This window comes from Dromiciops gliroides, chromosome 4, assembly GCF_019393635.1.
Source record: "Dromiciops gliroides isolate mDroGli1 chromosome 4, mDroGli1.pri, whole genome shotgun sequence".
NCBI classification, from domain to species: domain Eukaryota; kingdom Metazoa; phylum Chordata; class Mammalia; order Microbiotheria; family Microbiotheriidae; genus Dromiciops; species Dromiciops gliroides.
This window is the reverse complement of record NC_057864.1, coordinates 272,671,750-272,698,317: the sequence shown is the minus strand read 5'-3', so window position 1 is coordinate 272,698,317 and position 26,568 is coordinate 272,671,750. Positions and strand designations below refer to the sequence as shown.

The following is a 26,568-nucleotide window of genomic DNA, read 5'->3' as shown; positions in this document are numbered from 1 at the left end:
CCTTCTAGGGCCACACAGATATAAGCACTATTAAGTCAAATCTATCATCCACATAGCAGCCTGAGAAATATTTCAAAATGGCTCTCATATATGTAGATATCTTCTCTCCTGGCTTACTATCCCCATTCCCTTAAATTAATAGTTTCAAGTTCCCTCATCATCTTATTTACCCTTGGTCTGAACACACCCTGGCTTGTCAAAGTCCCTTTTTAAATCTAGCACCTAAAATTTAATACAATAACACAGATCATAGGATCTGAAGGTAGAAAAGGCCGTATGTGATCAAATAGGTGAACCCGTCCTCTCCACCATTTTACTGACAAAAAACCTAAGATACAGAGAGGTTAACTTTACCCAAGATCACACTGAAAAGCAAAGGCTGTCCAAAGAAATAATAAGAGAAGATGCCTTCCCCTACTCCTTCTTTGAAGAGACAGAACATAGGTGTGAACCTCTGCATATAATTTCAGACTTTTCTGATATGTTACTTAGTTATGCTGAATTTTTTACTTCATCTTTTTTTTTCTTTTTTCTTTTTTTAGTAAGGCAATTGGGATTAAGTGACTTTCCCAGGGTCACACAGCTAGTAAGTGTTACGTGTCTGAAGCCGAATTTGAATTCAGGTACTCCTGACTCCAGGGCCAGTGCTCTATCCACTGCACCACCTAGCTGCCCCTACTTCATCTTTTTAAAAAGAAATCTTTCTTATAAGAGATGGTTCTCTGGGAGGGGGTAAAATGTAGTTGGAAAGAAAGGTGATAAAAAAACAAAACCTATCAATAAAAATATAGTTTTTAAAATGTACAGGATGAGAGGTGGGGAAGGAAAAAAGTAGAGTCAGGATTCAAATTCAGGTCCTCTGACCCCAAACTCACAATTCTGTCCAATGTGCCACATAGTGTTCCAATATTCCAAATGTGGTCTTTTCTGGCAGAGTACAGACACACTATCACCTCCCTTGAACTAGACATATTTATACTACCTAAGATTACATTTAAGCTTTTTTGAAGTCACCTGATACTTAATTAATTGTGAGCTTGCAACCAAACATTGATAGAGCTTTAATGTTACAAAGCAATTTACCTGGATTAGCACATCTGAGCTTTACAATAACTTAGTAAGATAGTATAAGTGCTGCTATCCCCATATTATAGATGAAAAAACAAGCTGATAGAGTTTCCAAAATCACCAGCATGGTAACTGTCAAAGGAAATCCCAAAACTCGAACCTTCTGATTGCAAGTCCAGGACTCAAACTTCTTCATATAAAAAAAAAACTTCTAAACAGATTTCCCTTGACTAAAAATCTCTACCCCCATTTAACAAATAATAATGATCATAAGAGTAATGATAGTGGTAATAACATTTTGTAGTGTTTTAAGATTTACAAAGCATTTTACATTATCTCATTTGATCCTCAACTCCCTCCTTATTGTATAACATCCTTCTAAGCATTGGCTCTGTCCATTCAATTATACATGTATTAAAATCCTACCACATAGAAGACACTGTGCTAGGTACTGGGGAACCAGTCCTTGACTGCAAGAATCTTACTCACTAATGAAGTCTTATTCTACTACTGTGCCCCAACCAATTCAAAGCTGGTAGTTCTCAAAGTTTGTGGTTTATGGATCCCTTGGGGTCCGGTCCCCAAAATCCTGCCAGGGAGGTGCTCAAAGTCAAAAGTATATTTACAGTAATACTATGATGTCATTTGTTTATTAAAATACTCATCCCTTTTCCAGTTACATATTTGTATGGGAATGATTTTTCTTCATATATACAACCAAAACAACATATCACAACAGATAAAATGCAAAAGCAGATGTGAAAACTCTGTTCTTTTCTATTATTGCAGATATTAAAGAAATGCACAAAAATATGTAAAACAGTGTTACTCTTCTCACTAATTCTTTTGTTTTGGAAAAGTTAACTTCATAAAAATGGTTTTTATCTTAAAATGTGTGTATTATTGTTAAGTGAATTAATAAAAATGCTTAAATTTTAAATTTCTAATAGAATAAACATTAATAGAAACCAAATAGATTATTTAAATTGTTATTTGGGGTCCTTAATAATTTATAAAAATCTACAGGGGTCCTGGGAGCAAAAAGTTTGAGAACTACTGCCTTAGAGGATAACTGGTACATCCCCTTGCCCAGCATTTTCTAGATGGGTAAAATGAGGCCCAGAGAATGCCTTACTCAACCTTACAAAGATGGCAAGTATCAGCTCGGATTTAAGCCCAAGACCTCTGAAACAGAACAAGTACTTGATAAAAACTTATTGATTTTGTGAGGGCCCAAATTTGATATACAGAGCATTATTTGGGTGATGCCAGAATATTGGGGTCCCGGAAATATGAGGGACCTTTTAGGTTCCCCCTCCCCTCTGAACTGCCCTTTTAGATATTTCTCCCAGGCCAATAAGAAAGGAGCCTTACAGCTTTAACTCACAGAAGGATTAGATTTTATTACTTGGAAATTAATTAAACAACAAAGGTGAAACTAATAAAAATCAAAGACAAGGAAATAGGAAAATAGAAATACAGATAAATACTCTTAACTCTAAACTTAACCTATGCAATCCCTAAACCGTTTCCAATTAAGCTAGTTCAAAGGAATTTAGGGTTTTCCGTAATTAACTCACCAAAGCCTGGACAGTCTACAGTTGCCCGCACCTGCAAGGAAAAACAGCCGCCCAAGCCCGAGGACTTGCGCCGCCACCACCACAAGGAGAGAAGACAGAGAGACTACATTCTGGAAGACGCCTAGCATTCCAGGAGAACCCTCCACCTCCCTTCAGGGAGTGTTCAATCTTTCCTCCCCCAAAAGGGGAGGTCCTTCAAAAAAAACTGCCTATGGAGAGTTCTCCTTCTAACCTCAGTAGCATATGTAACCTCAGGGTGGGCTAGGTGTGGCCCCTCCCAAATGAGTCAGCTAAAAACTGCAATATTAATCTTTACCACAAATAATTTTTACCACGATTTAAAAAAACATTGTCAGTTCATTGAACACACACTATAACAAGAGTACTGTACCTAGAATTGAGAAACGGGGAGACCAAAAAGAAATAGAAAATAAGGTGGGAGGACCCTCATTAATCCCAGGTTAGCCATCAAGCTGATGCATTATTTGAGCAGCTACTTCTGCCTGATGTTGAATCAAGCATACTCTCAATCTTCAATTTCTAACCAAGGTACTTGTAATACAAAGTCTTTGGTACTTAAGGTGAGGCAAGTCAACAAGAGTAAAGTTTAAAGCTATCCACCTCTCACTTGCTCAAGTGCAATTGACATAAGGCAAACAACACCAAAGAGTGTCCCATCTTATTTCCAAGGGCAGGGAAACTACCACTTGGGATGCATCAAATTCAGAATACATACTACCATTTTCTTTGGCTTAAAAAAAGTATTCCTGATCTTTTTTCTTCAGTTGATTCTGGGAATCAACAACTGACCACAAGAGCATAAGTATTTGAAGCAGCTTCTCCTCCTCCTTATCAAATCCTTGATTATAATGTTTAAACTTAGAATTGTGGTTGTACCAAGCCAACAAGTCTCACTGGGCATGTGCAGAACTGTTCCCACCACTATTCTAAGGCTTAAACTGTGGCACCAAATCATAGAATTCATCTCAAAGAATGTTCAAGTGGGAAGGGACAGTTGCCACATTTTACAAATAAACCTGAAACTCAGAGAGGGTAAATGACCTGGCTGAGGTCATGTGGGTAATTAGTGACAGGGGCAGGAACCAAATTCAGAAATCCAGATTCTTTCTCCTTCACCACCATGCCATTCAAAGTGGAGGACTACAAAAAAATCTACTCTTGGCACATCTTCAAGTCCACTCCCCAAATCACAGAGTTTAAAGTCGGAAGATACCATAAAAAGATGATGGCCCCATCTAAGGGTAGGGGTACTTAAGCTGGGGTCTATAAACTTTTAAAAAATATATATTTCAGGGCAGTTAGATGGCGCAGTGGATAGAGCAATGGCCCTGGAGTCAGGAGGACCTGAATTCAAATCCGGCCTCAGACACTTGACACTTACTAGCTGTGTGACCCTGGGCAAGTCACTTAACCCCAATTGCCTCACCAAAATATAAATAAATTATATATATATATATATATATATATATTTCGATAACCGTGTTTCAGTATAATTGGCTTTCTTTGTAATCCCATATATTCCATTATTCTCAAAAGGGGTCCAAGATTTCCGTGACACACACACAAAAAAATAAAAACTCTTGATCTGGCCTAACCTTTTTTTTCCCCCTCTTTTTTTTTTTTTTTTTTTTGTGTGTGTGTGTGTGAGGCAATTGGGGTTAAGTGACTTGCCCAGGGTCACACTGCTAGTAAGTGTTAAGTGTCTGAGGCCAGATTTGAACTCAGGTGCTCCTGACTACAGGGCCAGTGCTCTATCCACTGCGCCACCTAGCTGCCCCTCTAACCTTTTAATTGTATAGTTGAGATAAAGGAATTCCAGAAAGGGAAGTGATTTGATCAATATTATATATATACAGCTAAGACTCTCTGAGAACCGAAAACAGCCAGTGAAAGAATATCAGTGAAGGTCAGGTCCCAGACATCAGGTTCCTCTGCAACACAACTTTCTCATCAGAAAAATCAATTACTGGATTGAATAAAAACATATTAAGCATTTTCTGTGTGCCCAAGTACTGACCATAAAACAATCCCTCCTGTCAAGAAACATCTTTTATATAGGGGTAGAAAGCACGCATACACAGTAAGTATATACAACAAGGTAATTCTGGTAGGGAGTAAGTGGGGGAATCAGGAGAGGTCTCATGTAGAAGATGACTTTAGAGCTCAGCTTGGAAGGAAGCTAAGGATTCTAAGAGGAAGAAATAAGGAAGGCGGGCATTCTGGGAATGGGAGAGAGCCTGTGCAAAGGCACAGAAAGGGGCATGAAGACAGGAGATAAGGGTATTGGGTGTGTGGAATAGGAGATGGGCCAATTTGGCTGGATCACAGAATTCATGAAGGGGAGCTGGGGTCCAAAAGGGATTTAAAGCCAGAGGAACTTGTGTTTCCTACAACAGGATAGGGTAGTCTACTGCAGCCTATAGACCCCTTCTCAGAAAAAATGTTTTTAGAGACATAAGATAAAATACACAGGATTGCAAGGGAAACAAATTATAATGAAATATAGTTATCAAAACATTTATTTAAGTTTCCAGGTTAGTAACTTCTGTCCTAAAGGAAATGGGGAGTTGGTAGAACTTATTGAGCAAGACAAACCTGCTGAGGGCGTTGGTGCTCCCAAGCCTGCTCTTCCTCCCCACCTATTAAATAATAAAGTAATTTATCATCTTGAGATATTTTGAACTTATTCAATTACTTTATTTTTTTAAATGCCTCACTATCATATTACAATGATTCCAATCTGAAATTTCCTCCTGAATAAATAAATGGGGGGAGGGGGAGAATAAAAAGAAATTTCTATCATAATTTTGTTTTATATTGGAAAGGAATAGCAAATTGTGCATAGCAGATTTGCAGCTTCATGTACAATCATCTTTTTTATTGTACTATGTTATAGCAATGTTTTATTCCACAAATTTAAAAAATAAGTAAATTTGATAAATAATATAAACTTAAAACCTATATATGCATATGCAGTCAATATCTGTCCATGATATGAAAACCATAAGAGTAATATTTATGATGACCCTATAAAAGGAAAAAAAAATTCACCTCTCTTTTAAATCAGATCAAAATAATTATTCCCCACTAAAATAGTTTAAAAAAAAAAAAAAAAGAAATTTCATCCTCTATCTATATTCCTTCTGTGTGCTGTCTCACACTAATGATGTTCCTAATGTATCTCTCTGCTCAATCTAACCTTGTTTCTCACCATTCATTTTCTTTTTCTTTATTTTTTTGGTTTGTTTGGGGGTTTTTTGTTTTTTTAGTGAGGCAATTGAGGTTAAGTGACTTGCCCAGGGTCACACAGCTAGTAAGTGTCAAGTGTCTGAGGCCGAATTTGAACTCAGGTCCTCCTGAATCCAGAGCTGATGCTTTATCCACTGCACCACCTAGCTGGCTACTCACCATTCATTTTCTCATGAAGCTGCCATACTGCTGCCCAATCTTCAGTTTGAATAGTACAGACTTGATGCTCAGGCTTTCTAAAGCCTGGACAATCATTAGAACATATGAGGCAGATGGCACAGAGGAAAAACACTCTGATCTGAAAAATAAAAGGATCTCGGTTCAAATTCCAATGTGCTGTTTTATTACCTGTGTGACTCTAGGTAACTTACCTCTCTGGGTCTCAGTTTCCTTATCCATAAAAAGAAATCATCAGGTAAATTCTAAGATGAGATTTAATTCTAAATCTATGATCCTTATTCAAAGTTAAAAAAAAAAATCTGTAACAGTCCGAAAGACTTGCCTAGTCCTGAATTTTGACCCAAGGTCAGGAATATGATTAACTGAGGACATGGTCCTGATAAGTATTTATTAATCACCTTAATGAGAATGCAGCTGTATTTTATAAATCAAACCAAACAAATGTTATAAACCCAAGCTCTGTTACTTTTTTAAGCCAACTCCTAACCCTCAAAGGTACTCTATCAGACTTAAGTTCCTATTTCTCATTATGAAGCAGCTGTCAACATTTCCTAATTAGATTTGCCAGGGGAAAATTGTTTGGTATGGAAAGAAGCCAGCCAGCCCAGAGGTGGCAAAGGGGATGGAGAGTGGACAAAGTCATCTCCAGCTGGCCACATTATCCGGAAATGAATCTGGTACACATTACAATTAAAGGGAACTCCCAAAAGCAACAAATTCATACCCATGGAAAGTTCTTGACGAAAGGTGCTAAAGGAAAACACTGAAGGCTGCTTTTCTCTCCAAAAAAAAAAATCAACCAATCTCATTCCAGTAAAATCAAATTCTCTGGAATCTAATAGTCGATAGCCTTGATGGGAAAATATATTTAAATGATGACAGTCCAAATAATTCCTTATTATATACAAGGAGCTCAAAGCAATTTACAAAAATGTCCACACAAACAGGCTTAATCTCCCAAAGAACCATTTACAGTAGTAAATTACAGTTCTTGTCTAATAAGTACTACCCTAGCTAATGCTCTTCCAATAGTGCATTCTTAGGCCTCACTTATCAAAGTCTAGCCCATTATTTCATAACTTCTCATAACTTCCTTAATGACACAGAAACAAACAAACAAGTAATCACTATCCTCATTATCCAGGTGAAAGTACATTAAACATGTGACCTCCAGCAAGCCACCTTACTTATCTGGGCCTTGGTACCTTCATCTGAAATAGGATCAGGTTTTTTCAACCCTGTTTAGGAGTGGAATCAGACTGAACATAACTTTGTTCAAAGGCATTTAGGCTTGTAGAGCCTAGAGACCCTAAAGGTTACCTTGTTCAACCTCCTCATTCCATAGATGAGGAAACTGAAGCCCAAAAAGGTTCAGTGGTTTTCCCCCTGGTAGAACCAGAATTTGAACCCAGATCCTCTGAGTGTAAATCCTGCATTCTTTGCCCTGTATCATTTTTGTTGTGCTAGTTGTTGTTCATTTTCCAGTCATGTACGAGTCTTCTGACTCCATGCAGGTTTTTCTTGGCAAAGATAAAGGAGTAGTTTGCCACTTGCTTCTCCAGCTCATTTTACAGATGAGGAAACTGAGGCACAGGTTCCACAGTGAGTGTCCGAGGCTAGATTTGAGCTCAGGAAGATGAGACTTCCTGACTCCATGCCCAGCACTTTACCCACTGAGCCACCTAGCTGCCCCCGTACAATTCTGCCTCCCAATTTACAAAGAGGAACAAAGATTCAGGTATTGGTAGTAAAAATTGGGGATTTCTATAAACTTAAAACAAAAGTGCAATTTAAGTGTCAGATCACTAGATTAGTCCTTCCAACTTAAAGATGCTATGATTTTGTGAATTGAGGCCAAGTTGATTTTTTTTTCAAGGCCTCTTGGAGCAGACAATAACCAACAGACATTTATTAAACACCTACAATATACCAGGTACAACAGTGAAAGTCTCTGCCCTGAAGGGGGCCTACATTCTAACAAGGGAGACACCACATACATAAATGTGTGTACATATACAAATATATACACAAAACATATACAAAGCGGATACAAGCTAACTTTGGAAAGGAAGACTGTAGCAGGAATCTCCTGTAGAAGTCTCTTGAGTTGACTCTTGAAAAGAATTCTAAGATGCAGAAGGAAAGAGGGGGAGTATTCCCAGCATGGAGAATAGTCACAAGACAGAGGTATATCATATTTGAGTATCAGCAAACAGCTGGACCGTAGTGTGGAAAAGGAGGGGAGTCATACGCAAAAAGGCTGGAAAGATAAAATGGTGCCAATTTGTGAAGACCTTTAAAAGAAAAAGGGCAGTTCAACTTTGAGCCTCTATAGGTACTAGAAATCAAAGGGGTTTATTGAACAAGGGAATAAGATGGTCAAACTCATGCTTTATGAAAATAACTTTGATAGCTGTGTTTGGAGTGGATTAGTGAAGGAAGAGGCTTGAGGAAGGAAAGCCAATTAGGAAGCTATTGCAATAAACCAGATAAAAGGGAATGAGGGCCCAAATTAGGGTGATGGTTGTGTGTGTGGAAAGTGGGACTATGGAAGAAATATGATGGTTATTGCAAAGACATGATTTGACAACTGACAGATATATGAGGTGAGGGAGGGTAATGAAGTTTGATGAACTCAAAGACAAGATCAAGATTATGAACCTAATAATGGTGCCCTTAGACAGTAAGAGAAAAATTTGGAAGGGAAGATAAGTAGTTAGGATATATTGAGTGTGAAATGTGTACAGGACATCTTGGGCTTGCTTGGGCTACTTTTTAGTCTAGTGGGGTCTAAAGTCTCTCAAGTTATTTTATAGGGCAGCTAGGTGAAGCAGTGGATAAAGCACTGGCCCTGGATTCGGGAGGACCTGAGTTCAAATCCAGCCTCAGACACCTGACACTAGCTGTGTGACCCTGGGCAAGTCACTTAACCCTCATTGCCCAGCCCCTCCCCCCCAAAAAAATCAGGTTATTTTATAGTTCTGGTCATAATTACAAGGAGTATTTTAGAAATTCTATTGATGCCATGGCACTGTTCTAAGTAAACCTTCAAACAAATAATGTAGCTCTCCAAAATAAAAATTTGCCTTAAAAGATCATTTTTAAAGGGGTCTTCTCCAGAGGCAGCTATTTATTGTTGTTGATATATTGTTTTGGTTTAGTATTTGGGTTGTTTGGGAGGTTTTTTGTGGGGCAATAAGGGTTAAGTGACTTGCCCAAGGTCACACAGCTAGTAAGTGTCAAGTGACTGTGGCTGGATTTGAACTCAGGTCCTCCTGAATCCAAGGCTGGTACTTTATCCACTGTGCCACCTAGCTGCCCCCACTATATTATTTTCAATATTAATAATGACACCATGGATTTTTTAATAGACTTTTTGCATAAAAGAGCAGACAACACTGACTATAGTTACAAGGGCAATTTTTATTTGGGAGGTTTGAGGGAAGGGGAGCTTATTATGAAGAAAGTTCTTCATTGCCCATAAAAAACAAAGTGTGGAAATCAAGCTTCTTTTTTAAAAGTCATTTTGAAAGCATTACCTGGTTGTTATCAATCCTAGAACTTTTATTAATGCTATGATTTTTTATTAACTTATGCCAGAGTTGTGGGCTTTTTTTTTAAAGGAATTCCAGTAATCAGTTTACTTCCAAGTTATTCCATTACAAGAAACACTTCCATCAAGTATGAAATTTTTTAACTATCAGTAAGAGATATGAAACCTAAGTTCATAGTACAGGACACACACACACACATAACATACTTTCACAATTACACATCCTTAAGGAGGGAAGAAAAAAAAGGTCCATGATATAACTAGCCTCACTGTGACCAAGCACTCACAAATGGGGTGACAATATTTAAGAGCAAATATGCAAGAGCAAAACTCAAAACACTCTGCATCTGAGAAATTATTTTGCATTAGATGCAACCTGCTGGGGCTACAGCCACCTATTAGAGACCCTTGCCAACAAAGTCCTTGGGAGTGTCAAATGGCTCAGCACCAGAAACTGATATGATTTTATCACTGAAAATGACATCAAAGGAGAGGCATTATTACCATCTGTTTTACTGCTATACCTTAAGGACTGGGGGACCCTTCCATCTGCCTTGCAGCTGAAACCTTTCATTTATATTATCGACTTCATTAGAATGTGAGTTTCTTGTAAGTAAGGACTGTCTTCCTTTTTTTTTGTTTGTTTCCTCAGAGCTTAGCACCATGTTTTCCACATAGCATTTAACAAATGCTTTATTCTTTCATTTATTCATTCATCAGGCGGAATATTGGACCAGTCTATTAAAGTTCTTCCTATTCTGAGATCTTACAATCCCATGATGTGTATGTCTTTAACACTTCTCTCAGGCAAAAGCATCTACATGAGTGTAGTGGGAAGAGTCCTAGATCTGAAGCCAGAAGACTTAGGCTCAGAAACCCTAGGTCACAGAGCTGAATTGAATAAATCATCTACCTATAACATGAGGATAATATGCAATACAGTTACAAGGAAAATGTTTTATAAACCTTACAGTGCTGCAAAAATGTAGGATGTTGCAGGGTTTAATTGAATTAAAACAGAAGCTCAATGAATTGAAATAATTCCTATATTTTAGTAGGAAGATAAGTAGGAACTTTCCCCAATTCTGTTAAACACAACTCATACATTTCAGTGGGCATCTAAGTAGGAATTCACTCCAATATTGGGAAATTTATGTCTACAGACAAAAGGTGAAACGCCTTTATACTTTGTCGCACAAGTCAATCTATGTACAATTATTTATTGCATGTCTAAGATGGGCTGATTCCATGGGGGAAAAAAATATAGTGGAAAAAATCATTAGCTGGAGAACTACGTTTCAGGCTTAGCTCACCTACCAAGAAGCTATGTAACATTAATTCTTCTCATCTTTCTGGGCTTTAATTTCAATTTCTTTAAAATGAAAGGGCTGAAGTACTTCTGATAAAGGCCTCATTTCTAAAATATATCTAGAACTAAATCAAATTTATAAGAATCCAAGCCCTTCCCCAATTAAGAAATGGTCAAAGGATATGGACAGGCAGTTTTCTAATGAAAAAAAATCAAAGCTATCTATTGCCATATGAAAAAATGCTCTCAATCACTATTGATTAGAGAGATGCAAATTAAAACAACTCTGAGGTAGTACCTGACACCTATTAGATTGGCTAATATGACAAAAAAGGAAAATAATAAATGTTGGAAAAGCTGTGGAAAAAATGGAACACTAGTGCATTGTTGGTGGAGCTGTGAACTGATCCAACCATTCTGGAGAGCAGTTTGAAACTATACCCAAAGGGCTATAAAGCTTTGCATACTCTTTGACCCAGCAATACGACTATTAGGTCTTTTTCCCAAAGAGATCATAAAAAAGGGAAAAGGACCCACATGTACAAAAATATTTATAGCTGCTCTTTTTCTGGTGGCATGGAACTGGAAATTGAGGGGCTGCCCATCAATTGGGGAATGGCTGAACAAGTTGTGGTATATGAATGTCATGGACTACTATTGTGCTGTAAGAAACCATGAGCATGCGGATTTCAGAGAAACCTGGAAGGACTTGCATGAACTGATGATGAGTGAGATGAGCAGAACCAGGAGAACATTGTACACAGTATCAACAACATTGTGTGCTGATCAACTGGGATAGACTTGATTCTTCTCAGCAATACAATGTTACAAAATAGTTCCAGGGGACTCATGATGGAAAATGCTCTCCAAATCCAGAAAAAAAAAAAAAAAGAACTGTTGAGTCTGGATGCAGATCAAATCATACTATTTCTATTGTTTTTGTTGTTCTTGTAGTTTTTCTTTTTTGAGGTTTTTCCTTTTTGCTCTGATTCTTCTCATTACATGACAAGGCAGAAATATGTATAATGTGATTGTACATATATAACCTATATCAGATTATACTTGCTGTCTTGGGGAGGGGGGGAGGGAGGGGAGGGATGGAGAAAAATTTGAAACTAGAAATCTTATAAAAACAAATGTTGAAAATTATCTCTAAATGTAACTGGAAAATAATAAAATATTTATATGGGAAAAAAATGAAGGGGCTGAGCTACATGGCCCCTTCTACCTGTAAAATTGTAAAATCTTATGTCAAAAGCTGAAGACGTACATGTGACCCAACATCAAAGAGTTTAGGAAGAAAAACTAAGGCACATTGTAAAAAAGAAAATTGAAGTGGTAAACTGCATGGTGCTAACTAGGCACACAGTAGCATTTCAGAAAAAAGAAAAATCGGTGGGGGCTGGAGTTCAATACAATTTCCCAGGACCAATCTATGAGCATTAATTAAGGACCAAAGAGGTCATACTTTAGTTGAGCCTTTGGGGAAAGGTAAATATGTGGTGGGAACTACAGACAAGCATGAACTGTGAGATGACACAATACAACTACACAACTAACTATATGTACCAGGTTTTCACTGGAAAAAAGTAGGAAATAATGCAAGGTGAGAGCAAACTATGGAATGACTAAAAGCCAGGCAAAGGTTAGATACTGCAGAAGACAACTGCGAGCAGGGGGTAGCTAGGTGGCTCAGTGGACAAAGCACTGGCCCTAGATTCAGGAGGACCTGAGTTCAAATCCGGACTCAGACACTTAACATTTACTGTGTGACCCTAGGCAAGTCACTTAACCCTCATTGCTGGGCAAAAAAAAAAAAATACAAAACTTAGAGCCAAGGCAAAGAAAGTTAGATGCTGCAAAAGACAACTGAGAACCAAATGTAGATTCCAGATCAAGGAAGTCACAAGATGGAAATAGTACTTTAGCAGAATTAGCCAAGTCAAAGTAAATGCGATGAATAAAAGCAGGATTTATACAGGCTTTAAGGCTTACAAAGGACTTTCCCCAGGGAAATAGATATTGGAAGTATTCCCCCTCCCCCTTTTCTAAATGGGGGAACTAAGGATCAGAGAAGAAAACTGACTTTACCCAAAGTCACACAGTAAGTATTGGGGTCGGCTACCATTTTTATTATTATTAGTCATAGCTACACGAAGCTTTAAGATTAAATGTGAGCCTCTTGAAAGAGGTCAGGGAGCTAAGGACAAAATGTGGAAGGATGTCCACATTTGGAAGAAGGAGGAAGATGGGCCAGTGAAACAGAAGGAGCCAGAAATGTAGGAGAAATCATAATAACAATAATCCCACTCTATATTTGTGTAACACATAAAAGCGCTCTTTTGTTCCTTATCTCATTTGATCTTCATGATAATCTTGTAAGGCACCCAGGGAAGCTTCTATCATTCCTATTTTACAGATTAAGAAATTGGTGACCCGGGGCGGCTAGGTGGCGCAGTGGATAAAGCACTGGCCCTGGATTCAGGAGGACCTGAGTTCAAATCCAGCCTCAGACACTTGACACTTACTAGCTGTGTGACCCTGGGCAAGTCACTTAACCCCCATTGCCCCGTGCAAACAAAATAAAAAAAGCAAAAGAAATTGGTGACCCCAATGTGCCTAATCCTCCTTGTCAATCAATCAGTGTTGAGGGAAGCTCTGTTGGGGGAGATGGTCCCCAATCTGCAGTTTTTGTATTACCTGCATGTAACAGCAATTGGGGAGCAGTTGAGACTCCATGGCCCATCTCATTTTGCTGATGCGGACCTGTAGAATTGTCTTTATCTCATTATGAAAGTTATCAATAAAAGCTGGCTCCATCTTGAATCCCTTGTTGACCTCTAGTGATCAGCCCATCGACAGATTGATACCTTGACATATTTTTTAAATAAATTCCTTTTAATTCTCAAAAAAAAAAAAGGAATTGAGACTTCAAGAAATTAAAGAACTACCAAGTGAGCATGATATTTCGGAAACCAAAGGAAGCACATTTCAGGAAGAATGTATTCAACAATATCAAAAGAGATGAGGTCAAGAAGTAAGATGGCAAAGAAATGGAGCCTGGATTTGGCAAAGAGGGAGCCATTTAATAACCACAGCAAGCATAGTTTCTAAGTATAGTTGTTGCAGTAGAAGCCAGACTACAAAGTTAGGAAGTAATTATAAGAGTAGGAAGTAAAGGGGAAGAGTGTGGGAGGGAAGATTCAAGAAGTACAGCAATGAAGAGTAAGAATTAAATGGAAATTTGAGAACACCTAATAGAATGGAGGAGATCAGAGTCAAAGTGGTTTTTGCATTTCAGAAAAAAATAGGCTTAATGTTTGGTGAATTAAACTGTTTTGTTTTGTTTTTTAAGTTACTTGACTATGTAAAGGCAAATGACAGAGAGCCCATTGCAGATAGAAAACTGAAGATGCTAAAGGAAATGGAAATAATTATGGTAGGTAGGTTTAAAAGGTAAGAAGGAATCAGCTTCAAGCAACAGGTGACAGGTTAGCTTTAAAAAAAAGGAAGTAAACCACTTCTCTGAGACTGGAGAATTACACTACAAAAGAAGGTTGGATTCTAAGACCTTCAGGGCCCTTTCCAAAATTAACTACTATGATTTTACAAGAAAATAGGTTTAAAGAAAATAAGAGGGCGGCTAGGCGCAGTGGATAAAGTACCGGCCCTGGATTCAGGAGTACCTGAGTTCAAATCCGGCCTCAGACACTTGACACTAGCTGTGTGACCCTGGACAAGTCACTTAACCCCCATTGCCCTGCCAAAAAAAAAAAAATACAAATAAAAATCATCAAGCTGTCAAAGATGATGGACTGAAATAGTCAATGTTTAAGAGACAAATATCTGGAAAAAACATGCTGTTGATTGATTGAGACGTTAATTGGCCCAGCTATTCTGGTTAAAAATTTGAAAATATGAGAAAAAACTGGCTATGATGTTCGAACTATTTGACTCAGCATAACCACTACTAGACATATAACCTAAGGAGATTAAGGACAGAAGGAAAGAGGTCATATGAACCAAAATAATCAAAACATGATGACATAAAACTTGGAGAAAAGTTAGGTGCCCATCAATTGGGGAACAGCCAAAAAGCCTGTTATATAAATGTAATGGACTATCATTATACCATAGGAAATGACAAGTATGAAAAGTCAAAGAAACTTGAAAAGACATAGTAATTAAAATAATAATAACTAGCATTTCACTAGTGTTTTAAGGTCTGCAAAACTCTTTACATATGTTATCTCATCAGATCTTCACAAAATCCATGAGAAGTAGGTAGTGTTATTATCCTCATTTTTTACCTCATCCTCAGATAAGGTAACTAAGGCTTGAGAGAATTTAAACAACTTGCCCAGGGTCATACAACTAGTTTCTGAGGCAAGATTAGAACTCTTGGCTTCCTGACTCCAAGTGGAGAATCGCAACCACTTAATCAGCAAAAATGCTGACCTTCTTTGGTAGAACGAGTTTCCTCATCTGTGAGTTTTCCATAGCAATGAAATCATAGCTCTAATACCTCTCCCTGTTGCTAGGAATACAGTGGAATATTATTATGCCATTTAAAAATGATGGTTATGAGAAATCCAAATAAACTTGAAAAGACATATGAACTTGATTGCACATGTATAACCTATATCTGATAGCTTACCACCTCAGGGAAGGGGGTGGGGAGGGGTGGTGGGGAAAGGGAGGAAAGGCTAGAATTTGGAACTCAAATTTTTTTTTTGTTTCAAAAATTTTTTTAACATGTAATTGGAAGGGAAATAATTTTTTTTTAATTTTAGAGACACATGAATTGACACAAAGCAAAATAAATACAAAAGAACAACATACCCAACGACCTCAAATAATGGTAGGATCATGGACAAGACCTGAAAAACACCTTAAATAGTCAGTAAATTCAACCCCCTCATTTTTCTGGAGGCAAAAACATAATCTCAGGAGGTAATTTGTTCAGTGTCAAACAGGCAATAAGTGGCAGCACTAAGGTTCAAACTCAGGTCCTCTTACTCTCAATCCTATGCTAAAAACCATTTAGATCAGGAGTTTTTAGTCTTTTTTTAAAATCATGGACTCCCTTGTCAGTTGGGTAAAATCAACTGTATCTCAGAATAATGTTTTTAAATGCATAAAGTACAAAGGATTACAAAGAAATACAAATAGTAATGAAAATAAAGATGTCATTTTTATTCTCATCCAAGTACACAGACCCCCTGAAATTGATCCACAGACCATTTAGGGTCTCTGAACCCCAGGTTAAAAAAACCTGATTTAAATTAATATTATGACCAATTGTAATTCCATAGACAAATGATGTAACTTATCTCCATATTCTTTTTTTTTTCCATTTAGAATTTTATTTTCCAAATTACATGTAAAAGCAAATTTTGACATCAATTTTTTTAAAACTCTGTGTTCCAACTTCTCTTCCTCCCTCCCTTCCCACCCCTCACCCCAAGCACTCAAGCAATTCAATATATGTTATACATGAGTAGTCATGGAAAACATCTCTACATTAGCTAGATTGTGAGAGAAAACAGATAAAAAACAAAACTTCAGATTAAGGAATTATTGAAAAAAATGTGTTTCAGTCTGTTTTCAGATACCATCAGTTCTTTCTCTATTTAGCTGTATTGCAATCTTCATAAGTCCTTCAGAGTTATATTGGATCACTGTATTGCTGAAAATAACCACGTGCTTCCCAGCAGATCATCTTACACTATTGCTGTTATTTTGTATACAGTACATTTCTCTCTGCTTTACTTCATGTGGGTCTTTCCAGGTTTTTCTGATAGCATCCCGTTCATGATAACTTTTATATAGTACCTTAAACTTGACAGAGAATTTTCTTTACAATAGCCCAGGCAGAGTAGGTACTGTATGTTTTGCCATTGTAGTCAATCATCATAACTATTTCCCTCCATCCTATTCCCTTCCTGTGATATTTACTCTTTTCTATCTTATTTTACCCTATTCCTCCTCAAGTGTTTTGCTACTGACTGCCCTCTCCCCCACTATACCCTCCCTCCATTCACCCTTCTCTCCCTATCTTCTTCCCCTCCTATTTTCCTGTAGGGTTAAATAGATTACTCCTCCCAATTGGGTGTGTATGTTATTCCCTCCTTGAGCCCACTCTGATAAGGTTAAGGTCTTTGAGCTAATTCTGTTTTCTAAATTTTTCTTCCTCCCACCCTCCTCAATTCTCCCTATGAAATCAAGTAATTCAATATGTGTCATATATGTGCTGTTATGCAGAACATCTTCACCTTCCTTGAAAGTGTTGTGTTTTGCTTTTTACAGCTCCCTCCCCCAAACTTCCCTTCCCTCCTTCCTCTCTTCTCTCCCTACCCCCCTTATCTCCTTCCCCTCCCAATTTTCCTCAGGGCAAAAATATATTACTATACCCATTTGAATATGTATGTTATTCCCTCTTTGAGCCAATTCCGATGATAGTAAGGTTCACTCACTCCCCCACTCCTTCCCCTTCTTCCCCTCTCCTCCATAAGCTTTTTTCTTGTTTCCTTCATGTGAGCTACCTCTCCCCAGTCCACCTCTTCCCTTCCCCCTCCTCCAATGCATTCCTCCTACCCCTCAACACTATTTTAAAGATGTCATCATGGGTTAGCTAGGTGGCACAGTGAACAAAGCCCCAGCGCTGGACCCAGGAGGCCCGGAGCCCAAATCCGGTCCCAGACATGACACCCCACCCTGTTTGCCCCACAAAGAACAAGGATAAACAAAAAATAAATGCTTTACATCCCTTATATTCAGTTCAGACCTGTGTCTTCTAAGTGTATTATTCCTTTCAACTACCCTAATACTGAGAAAGTTCTTAGTTGGAAGGATTAATTTCCCATGTAGGAATGTAAACAGTTTGATCTTTTAATATCCCTCATGATTTCTTTTTTCCTATTTATCTGTTTATGCTTCTGTAGGGTCTTGTGTTTAAAAGTAAAATTTTCTATTCAGTTCAGGTCTTTTCATCACAAGTGCCTGAAAGTCCTCTTTTTTATTGAAGTCCCATTTTTTCCTCTGAAAGATTATACACAGTTTTGCTGAGTACGTGATTCTTGGCTGTAGTCCCAGTTCCTTTGCCCTCTGGAATATCATATCACATGCCCTCCAGTCCTTTAATGTAGATGCTGCTAGATCTTGTTTTATCCATATTATAGCTCCACAGTATTTGAATTCCTTTATTTCTAGCTGCTTGGATCTGGGAGTTCTAGAATTTGGTATAATATTACCTCTTTCAGGAGGTAATTGATGGATTCCTCCTCCTCCTCCTCCTCCTCCTCCTCCTCCTCCTCCTCCTCCTCCTCCTCCTCCTTCTCCTGTTAAGTGACTTGCCAAGGGTCACATAGCTAGTGTGCTATGTATAGGACTGCTATGCCAGAGAATTAATGAGAGATGAAAAAAGGAAATGAAAAGCAGCAAAAAGGACCAAGGAAGTTAAATAATATTACTCTATGAGATCATCCATGAGGTTCTGCATCCTCCTCCAAGGGTCCTTTACAGTACAGAAATAGGTCCAGAGACATTACCTAATAAAGATGAACTAAGACTGACTGAGAGGGAGAGGGTGAAAGTTAGAGATCTTCGGATCATCATAGATTCAAAGTTGGAAGGGACTATAGAGGCCATATATGTCCAATTTCCTTCACTGAGGGAAGAAAAAGACCTTAGAGATTATTAACCCAAGCCCTTTATTTTACAGATGAGGAAACTAAAGCCCAGAGAAGTCACTTGACTTTTGCAAAGTCAGAGAGAGTGAAAGAGACAGAGAGAGAGAAAAAATAAAAGAGAGAAATATATGTTCATATGTATGCATATATTTATACATATATGTGTATGCATACATACATACACACTCTTAAATATGTATATAGTTATTTATTTGTGGGAGGGGGTATGCCAGAACCACCATTTGAACCCAAACCCTTTTACTCTAGATCTAGCACCCTATCCATCTATTCAATGAACAAGTCTTGGAAATGTATTTCCTGAAGCACACAGAGGTTAAGTGATTTGCCCAGGGTCATGTTATAAAAGTATCAGAGGCAGAATTTGACCCAGGCCTTCCCAACTCCAAGCCAGGCACCCCAACACTCTATTCATATGCCAGACAAAGTGCATTCATAGCAAGTGATTGCACTCTTTACTCTCTCAGTAAAAGATTAGGAGGCCCTTAAAACCTATCTAGCTGGTCCTTACTTTCCTCACCTGCCAAATAAGTTGTTTTTATTAGATTGGAGTTCTCCATTCTTTGTGTGGGAAGTAGATACCTTAATCTCCCCCAAAAAATCTAAGTGTGGTGGAAGGAGTCATGCCAAAAGACATAGTCCCCAAGGGGGAGATGGGTAAAGTAGATTTCAAGAAGAAAGGGAAAGGAGAGAAAAATGATTTAGACATCTACCAAGTGAAGCTTTCCTGTACTGCTAAAAGATCCAGATCGAGTAGGTGAAGGACCCCTCAAGTAGATGATTTCAAGGTTCCTTCCAACTCTTAGAAATGACAGACTAAGAGGTTCTGATCAAGGAGTAAGAATGCTTAGTGAGTGATATCAAAAGTAGATTCCCCCCCCCCAAAAAAAAGTAGATCCCACTCCTAGAAATAACCAAGTCCAGGAGTCAAGAAGTATGTCAAAATAATATGTACAGTAAGTCTAAAAAAAGGTTTTAACTAAACTCTGAAGAGCACAGTTGGAGCAATGGTTAACCTTAAGAAGAAATGCCTCTGAAAGGACTTCTTGTTCATCTGCTTCCCTTGACACAATCTCTTTATATTACATTTTGCCCTCCTGAAAAATTTCCATTTAGTGTCAACAGAAATACCTGTCATTTCCAAAAAACTTAAAACCATCATCTTCCTAAAAAAAATAAATAAATACAGAAAAGTTTATAAAAGTTTACACAACAAGGTAGTCAACAATTTACAAAAGCAAAGAGAGATGGATGATCTTGGTCTCAGGATATGGGTTCAAATCCTACCTCCTAGGGCAGCTAGATGGCAAAGTGGATAAAGCACTGGCCCTGGATTCATGAGGACCTGAGTTCAAATCTGACCCCACACACTTGACACTTACTAGCTGTGTGACCCTGGGCAGGTCACTTAACCCTCATTGCCCCACAAAAAAAAAATCCCACCTCCTGTCCCTTACCTGTATGACCTTGGTCAAGTCACTTAACCTCCCTGTACCTCCGTTTTCTCAGCTGTAAAATAAGGAGGTTGGACCAGATCCTTTCTAGGGTCCTTTCTAGCCCTAGATCTATGAGTTAACCTTGAAGCTCTACAGATACTATCACAGAAAACAGTCAGACTTTTGCAGTTTGGATGTCAAGTTTTCACCCAATTCAGTATGGATGACATCTTCTGTGGTCTCTGAAAATTATTAGGTTACATATTTCTACACTGATGACTGGCAACCTCACTTAAAGGTCCCCAAACTAATTAACAGTACATTTAACATCTTAAACCAAAGACAAAGCAAAGAGATAATCCACATGTTTGGGAAATGCCTTTGAAAATTAAGCTGCCTAAAGAAAATGGGTGGTTTTTCTGCCACTGAACTTGAAAAAAAAAAAATCAGGGGTTTTGCTGAACTCCCAAGTCAAGGAAATCCCCATGATTTCCAGGCCCAGAAAAATAAAAAGCAACTTGGTGCAATAGATTAGCACTGAACTTGGAATCCCCAAATTTGAACCCCAACTATACCATTTAACTATGTAGGTAACCTTGAGTAAAGAAATGAACCTCTCTGGACTTCAGTTTTCTCATCTGTAAAATGAGGGGTTTGGGAAAAGAGACTAGGATCATGAAGTGAACACCATTCTGGGTGGCACAAGAGATGAAAAAGGCTGTCCAGTAGCCCTCTCTCTAGATTAACCTCCTACCTTGCTGGACCTGGTACAGGCCTTGGGACAAGAAGAGCCTTTTGGTGACCATGATCCCCAAGACCTTCCACCCCCTAAGCAACAAGGCATTGTCTCCTTCCCTTTTAGGAAGAAGGGGAATTAAATCTCGAGAACTGGCCTTTGCCTTCTCCAGTCTGTCTTGTTGGGGAAAGAGAGATCTAAATTCCACTTGAGAGCATTTGCCTCAGTTTACACATATGTGCATGTCTGTCTTGCTTAGCAGAATAAATAGCTGCTGGTCTAGGGAAAAAAAAAAAGAGGGGTTTGAACTAGATGATGTCAAAGGTCCCTTCCAACTTTAGCTCCTGTGCAAAGTGTAAACCAAAGCCATCTATAGAAACAATATTTGAAAAGAGTAAAGAAAAAAAATCATATAATTCTGAGTTAAAAAAAAACACCTCAATAATGAAGATCACATCTAGGCATAAGAAGGAATCAGACAGCATTTGATTTCAGCAAATTGTCTTTTTGTTATGATGATTTGGGATGATAACAGGACAAGTGACTGAATTTCAACTACTTAAACTTTAGAAACCCTCCCTAGTAGTAGAAGAGGAATATAATTTTAAAATTTTTAGAGACTGAAAAAAATGCAATGGTTATTGAGGCAGTAAGTTCTACCACTCCCCGCACACCTTAGACTTGTGAACTCTCAGTTTCTACATAACCATGAAGGAGGACATTTCTCTCTGAAGGTCATTCTTCAGCTTGGCTCCCAGAGTGGACAAGTTGGTTATAAAGAGTTCTGAGACCCTGAAGTCCCTTGATCAAAGCACGATCAGCATATATCTTTTAACGGGTTTGGTTGCAGATGAGTGATTGATTCATTGATGTAAACAATTTTCTTAACATTCTTACAGTCTTTCTGAAGAATGTATCACTAAGAATCCATTAAGTCTGCATATCCAAATCCTGCCCTCCCTGTGCCCGGATCAGGAAAGAGGAAGGCCAGGTAAAGGTTCTGCTGGTTTTTATTTAGGGATTAGAGGAGAGAGGGGAGAAAGTGACAGGGAAGAGAGAAGGGGAAGTGAAGTGGGGGGAGAGAGGACGGGAAGAGAAAGGAGGGTGCAGCTTCCCAGCAACAGGGCTGGGCATTCAGCTTTTCAGCAGTGGACATCAGGAACACACCTCAAACTCCCCACGCCCAGTTCTGTCTCCACTATCTTTCACTCCGTCAGCTACGCCCAGTGCCAACAGCAGGGCCAGCCAATCTACAGCTGTTCTGAGCACAGCCCACCTGCCGATAAGGCTCAGAACACATTCCAATTAAGATGCCCAGATAGGTAGGCTGACTTTACTTTTTCACCACCTGGAGAATCCTAGCTGCCAAGAAAGAATGCACGCCCTGGCTAAGTTCTGAGAGGGGCTCCCAGCTTGGAAGGTGGCCATGAAACCCGGAGGAAGATGAAGTCCCTGAAAGGGACAACTCCTTTTTCCAATGGGTTTGGGATGAGAAATATTTCCCCATAGGCTCATGGATTTTTGAGAGAGAAGGGACCTTAGGGACCATCTTGTCCAATCCTCTTACTTTACAGATGAGAAAACTGAGATCCAGAAACAAGAAGTGACTTCCCCAGGTTCACACAAGTACTCAGTGACAGAGCCAGAATTCGAACCCAAAGGCTCCGACTCCAAATCTAGCATAATTAAGGGAACTGGGTTCTTTCATCAGTATGAAAGAAAGAGTGCCCAGAAGCCTAACTCACTGGATTTCTGTCCCGTAACTTGCCAAGCCCAATGCAGTTTTCTAACTGCACTAGTCTCTACTTTAAATAAAACACACACACACCAATAAAACAAAATTAAACTTTTTCCGCCTGTGATGGGTACCCCTCAGTGGTCACAGCGCGTATGGGGGAAGGAGGGAAGCAGGTGAATGAGTTAATGGGGCACCTGTCCATTCAGACTCCCCGGGGAGGAAAGAAAGCAACCAGGACAGGCAGAGTGGGGCTGAGGCTGGCGGAGCAGCCCCACAACTGGGCAAGCTCCCCAGGAAGCAGCCGGCAGGAGCTGCGCGCGCTTGCCCGCTCCCCGGCCTTCCCCAGGTGAGCCCGGCCGTCCTGGGCTTGGCACACTCACCTCGGGCAGCTCGCGGAGTTGGTTGGCGTCTAGGAGCAGCTCCTCCAGGCTGCGGGTGTAGCGGTAGATCTCCTCCGGGACGTAGACCAGGGAGCAGTGGCGCTTATCGATGGTTTCCACATGACGGTTACACCGCCACAGGGGGATGCAGTGAAACATCGCAGCCGCACAAGAAACAACAGCAGCAGCAGCAGCTGCTGCTGCTGCTGCCGCCGCCGCCGCCGCCCCGAAGCCGCCGCGGGTCCTGAGCAGCGCGCGCCTCCCGGGTAGGCTCCGCGAGTTCCTGAAGCCCCCTCAGACTGCCTCACTGCTGCTCCGCGGCTGCTGCAGCTGCCGCTGCTCTTTCAGTAAACCCGGGCCACGCAGGCTCTTCCCCACAGTAGTTCTCCTTTCCCTCCTTCTTCGTCCCGACTGACTAGGGGGCTGGGAGGTCAGGAAGCGCTCCCAGCAACCTCAGGCGCCTGCAGCCGGCTTCCAACCCTCCCCCCGCCCCCTGCCCCCTATCCCCTCCCACTTCACCCAGCCTCCAGCCTCCAGCCTCCAGCTCAGCTCCGCGCAAAAGCTTCCTACTTGCCCCCGAGCCGGCCCGGACTGACTGAGCATGCCCAGCTGCCGCTGCCGCCAGAGAGAAAGCCACCAAGGAGTTTGTTTTGCAGGCACGGGGGATCCAATAATCCAGGTTTTACTAGTAGCCAAAAGGGAAAAGGGGGTCAGGAAACTACAGGACCCCAACTCTAGATCCTCTATACCACCCCCCCACACACCTCCTGAGCACAACAGTCTCAGCAAAGGATGTGATTCCACGCAGGAGATTCAGTCTGGAAGGGTCTGGGGGATGGGGGTAGGGGGGAGAGAGAGACAGAGAGGATCGCGGGTGGTCACTGGCGCAACTGAGGAAAGTAGACCGAGGTTGATTAGATTTTACCTATATGCGTCCTATCCCCACTCTCTGCCTCTGAAAAGTTTCTCTTCCGGGGTCAGCTAAGCAGACCCAGACAAGTAAATCTTGCACATTTTAGCCCTGGAAAAGAATTTGTTGACTTATTCGGATATGTCTGTGCCACCACCCTGTGAAAGCCCCGTCATCGGGACCCTGAAACTGTCCCCGCAGCAAATGAAGTTAGGCAGCCCCAGTAGTGGAAGTGGAAGCTTAGTTAGGAGGTATCCCAGAGTAGCTGGGGGGGGGGGGGGCGGTGAGGAGGTGGACGTTGGCGCATAGAAGGACGTTGTTTAGCTCCCCACCATCCTCTCTCCACCGCTGGCATCCCCACTGTTGGTACCCTTACCAGGAGTTTTTGATGATCTGGCAGAACCTTGATCCACCTAGGTTCTTTCTAGTCCTGCTTTTGACCTGTGCAAGTCACTTAATCTTTCAGTGCCTCAGGCAACTCATAAAGACTCATATACAGATGAGTTGCAGATCACCAACGGCATTGGTGGGAATAGTTTTCAGAGAACGATTTCCTTACAGAGATAAAATAACAGCCGATTTAAAAATTTTTTTTTCTTCCCATTAGTACCAAATGAATCACAGTCTACAGACTCTTCACCTGTAAAATCTGTCCCCACTCCCACCCCAAGCCACATCCTGAGTGTAGGCTTCTAGGGAATACCGTGGTCATCCAGGAAAAGGAAATGAATCAGAGGATGTCTCTGGACCAGTTCTGCTCTAACTACCTGTTTGTTTCATGCCTCCAATCAGGACTGGTGCTGATTGAAATGTTCTAGTATCAATGGAGTCCAGGTCAACATACTCATATCTAACCACTTAATTTTCATAAAGAGTGATCTGAAGCTATAAACCGTCAGTACGTTTTGGTTAAGCAGGAAATAAATGTAGATAACGTCACTGTCAGTTAATCTATAAACATTTCATTCAAAAAATTTTTTTTCAAGGAAACTACAATGTGTAAACTGTTGCTATTGATGGAGATACTAGGTTGCTGTATAATGAATATTGTCTATTGTACCCATATCTATGATTGTATAAAGAGAGCAGGGTCTTCTCTGGCATCAAAGAACCTACATTCCAACAGAGGAAGTAAAAATACCCCCAAAAAAACACCTATTGAAATAGCAGATAAGAAGATGAGATAATTAGTGCTATAATCACTATATTTGTAATACACTTCAGTTTTCACAGTATTTTAATATGTTAGGATCATAGGATTTGGGGCTGTAAAGAACTTTAGAGGTAATCTGATCCAACCCCCTCATTTTATAGGTTAAGAAATAGAGATCCAGAGAAATTGGGATTTGTCAGAAGCCCCACAGGTAGCAAGAGCCTAGTCCTCTGTTCCCAAGTGCTTTTTGATTCCCTGCTCAGGACCAACTATCCTGTAAGATGAGCACCTCACTGAGGTTAAGGCATTAGACCAAGATCAAGAGAGGAGTGAGTAGTCAAGTAGAGGCTAAAACCCAGGTCTTCTGAGTTCTAACCCACTACAGGAGGCATTCTCTGCTACTAAAATGTTTGTTTTGAATCTGCTGTAGAGAACTTGTGACCTTTCAGAGTCTATACCATATTCTCCCGTTGTACTTTAGCCCCCATGCACTCTGACAGTTGTACCCCTGTCCCCTAATGCACTCTATCCTCATATTTGCCTGTTAAATTCTCTTGCTTCAGCACTGATCTCAGGGGCTACCTTCTGTTCACCCCATCCCTCCATAAAAACCTCTCCAAATCTTTCTAGAGCACTTTGTCTAGATGTCCCCTCTACCTTGTAGCAAACTGATTTGGGTACTTGTATCTCTATTAGATGCTTCTTAAGAGCAGGGAGCGTCATTTGTATCCTTACTACATATTATAAAGTGCCTAGAACAAGGTAGGGCTTAATATATTATTCTTGAATTGTTCACTGAATTGAATTGGTTGCCCCTTGGCCGACAAAATAGGCTTGCTCTCTCTGTGACAAGCAAAGTGAATAAAGATTGGTGAATAACTTCCTTAAAGTCCCTCCCTATTTCCATCTTGCTCCTCCTTCCCAGTGTTTCTTCACTTTCAGGTTCTACTATCCCCTGGGCCGTACCTGTTTCCCTTCTCCTTACTCTCCCCTCCCTTGCTGCATTTGCTAAAATCCGGAGATGTGGAATCCACAGGCGCTGCAATGATTATGTGACTTGGAGTTGAGCATGCTCAGTAACCGGGACAGATTTTGGTCACAAGAAGCTTTTGCAGCACAAGCAGCGGCACTGGACTGCTACTCCAAGAAGCACTGTCACAACTGCAAACTCCTCTTTCCCTATAGTCCTGAGCAGAAACTATGCAAGGCTACGTACGATTTAGTTTTACCAGCCACGGTTATCCCATTTTCCACCCTTTATTCTCTTTTTCAAGTTCCTTTCTCATGAGGAAACAAAATGACATCTCTTTGCTTCCTGATCCCGAAAATGATCCCTTTTCCCATCTCAACCCTCTTTAAATTTCCTGTGATTTCTAGCTATTCAATCTCAACACATTGAGTATCCCACCTTGCTTATTCTCTCCTTTGTTCCAGTCCTTACTCCTGGGTATTTGGATATTCATTCAAAGCCCGCCCCCCCCCCCACACACACACCCCTATGAAGTCATACTTCAAACTTAAAGCCACCAAAAATTCAATAAAAGTT

The 26,568-nt window shown here is 40.1% G+C and overlaps 1 protein-coding gene across 1 annotated transcript in view; it reads right to left on the bottom strand.

The window, feature by feature from the left end:
- LRRC1 (leucine rich repeat containing 1) overlaps positions 1 to 23,403 on the bottom strand; it is a 190,897-nt gene extending 167,494 nt beyond the window's left edge. Inside the window, exon 1 of the mRNA XM_044004083.1 lies at positions 22,960 to 23,403. Coding sequence (XP_043860018.1) covers positions 22,960 to 23,118 — 159 coding nt within the window. The 5' untranslated portion in view covers positions 23,119 to 23,403. The remainder of the gene's footprint in view (positions 1 to 22,959) is intronic.
- Positions 23,404 to 26,568: the final 3,165 nt, after the last annotated feature.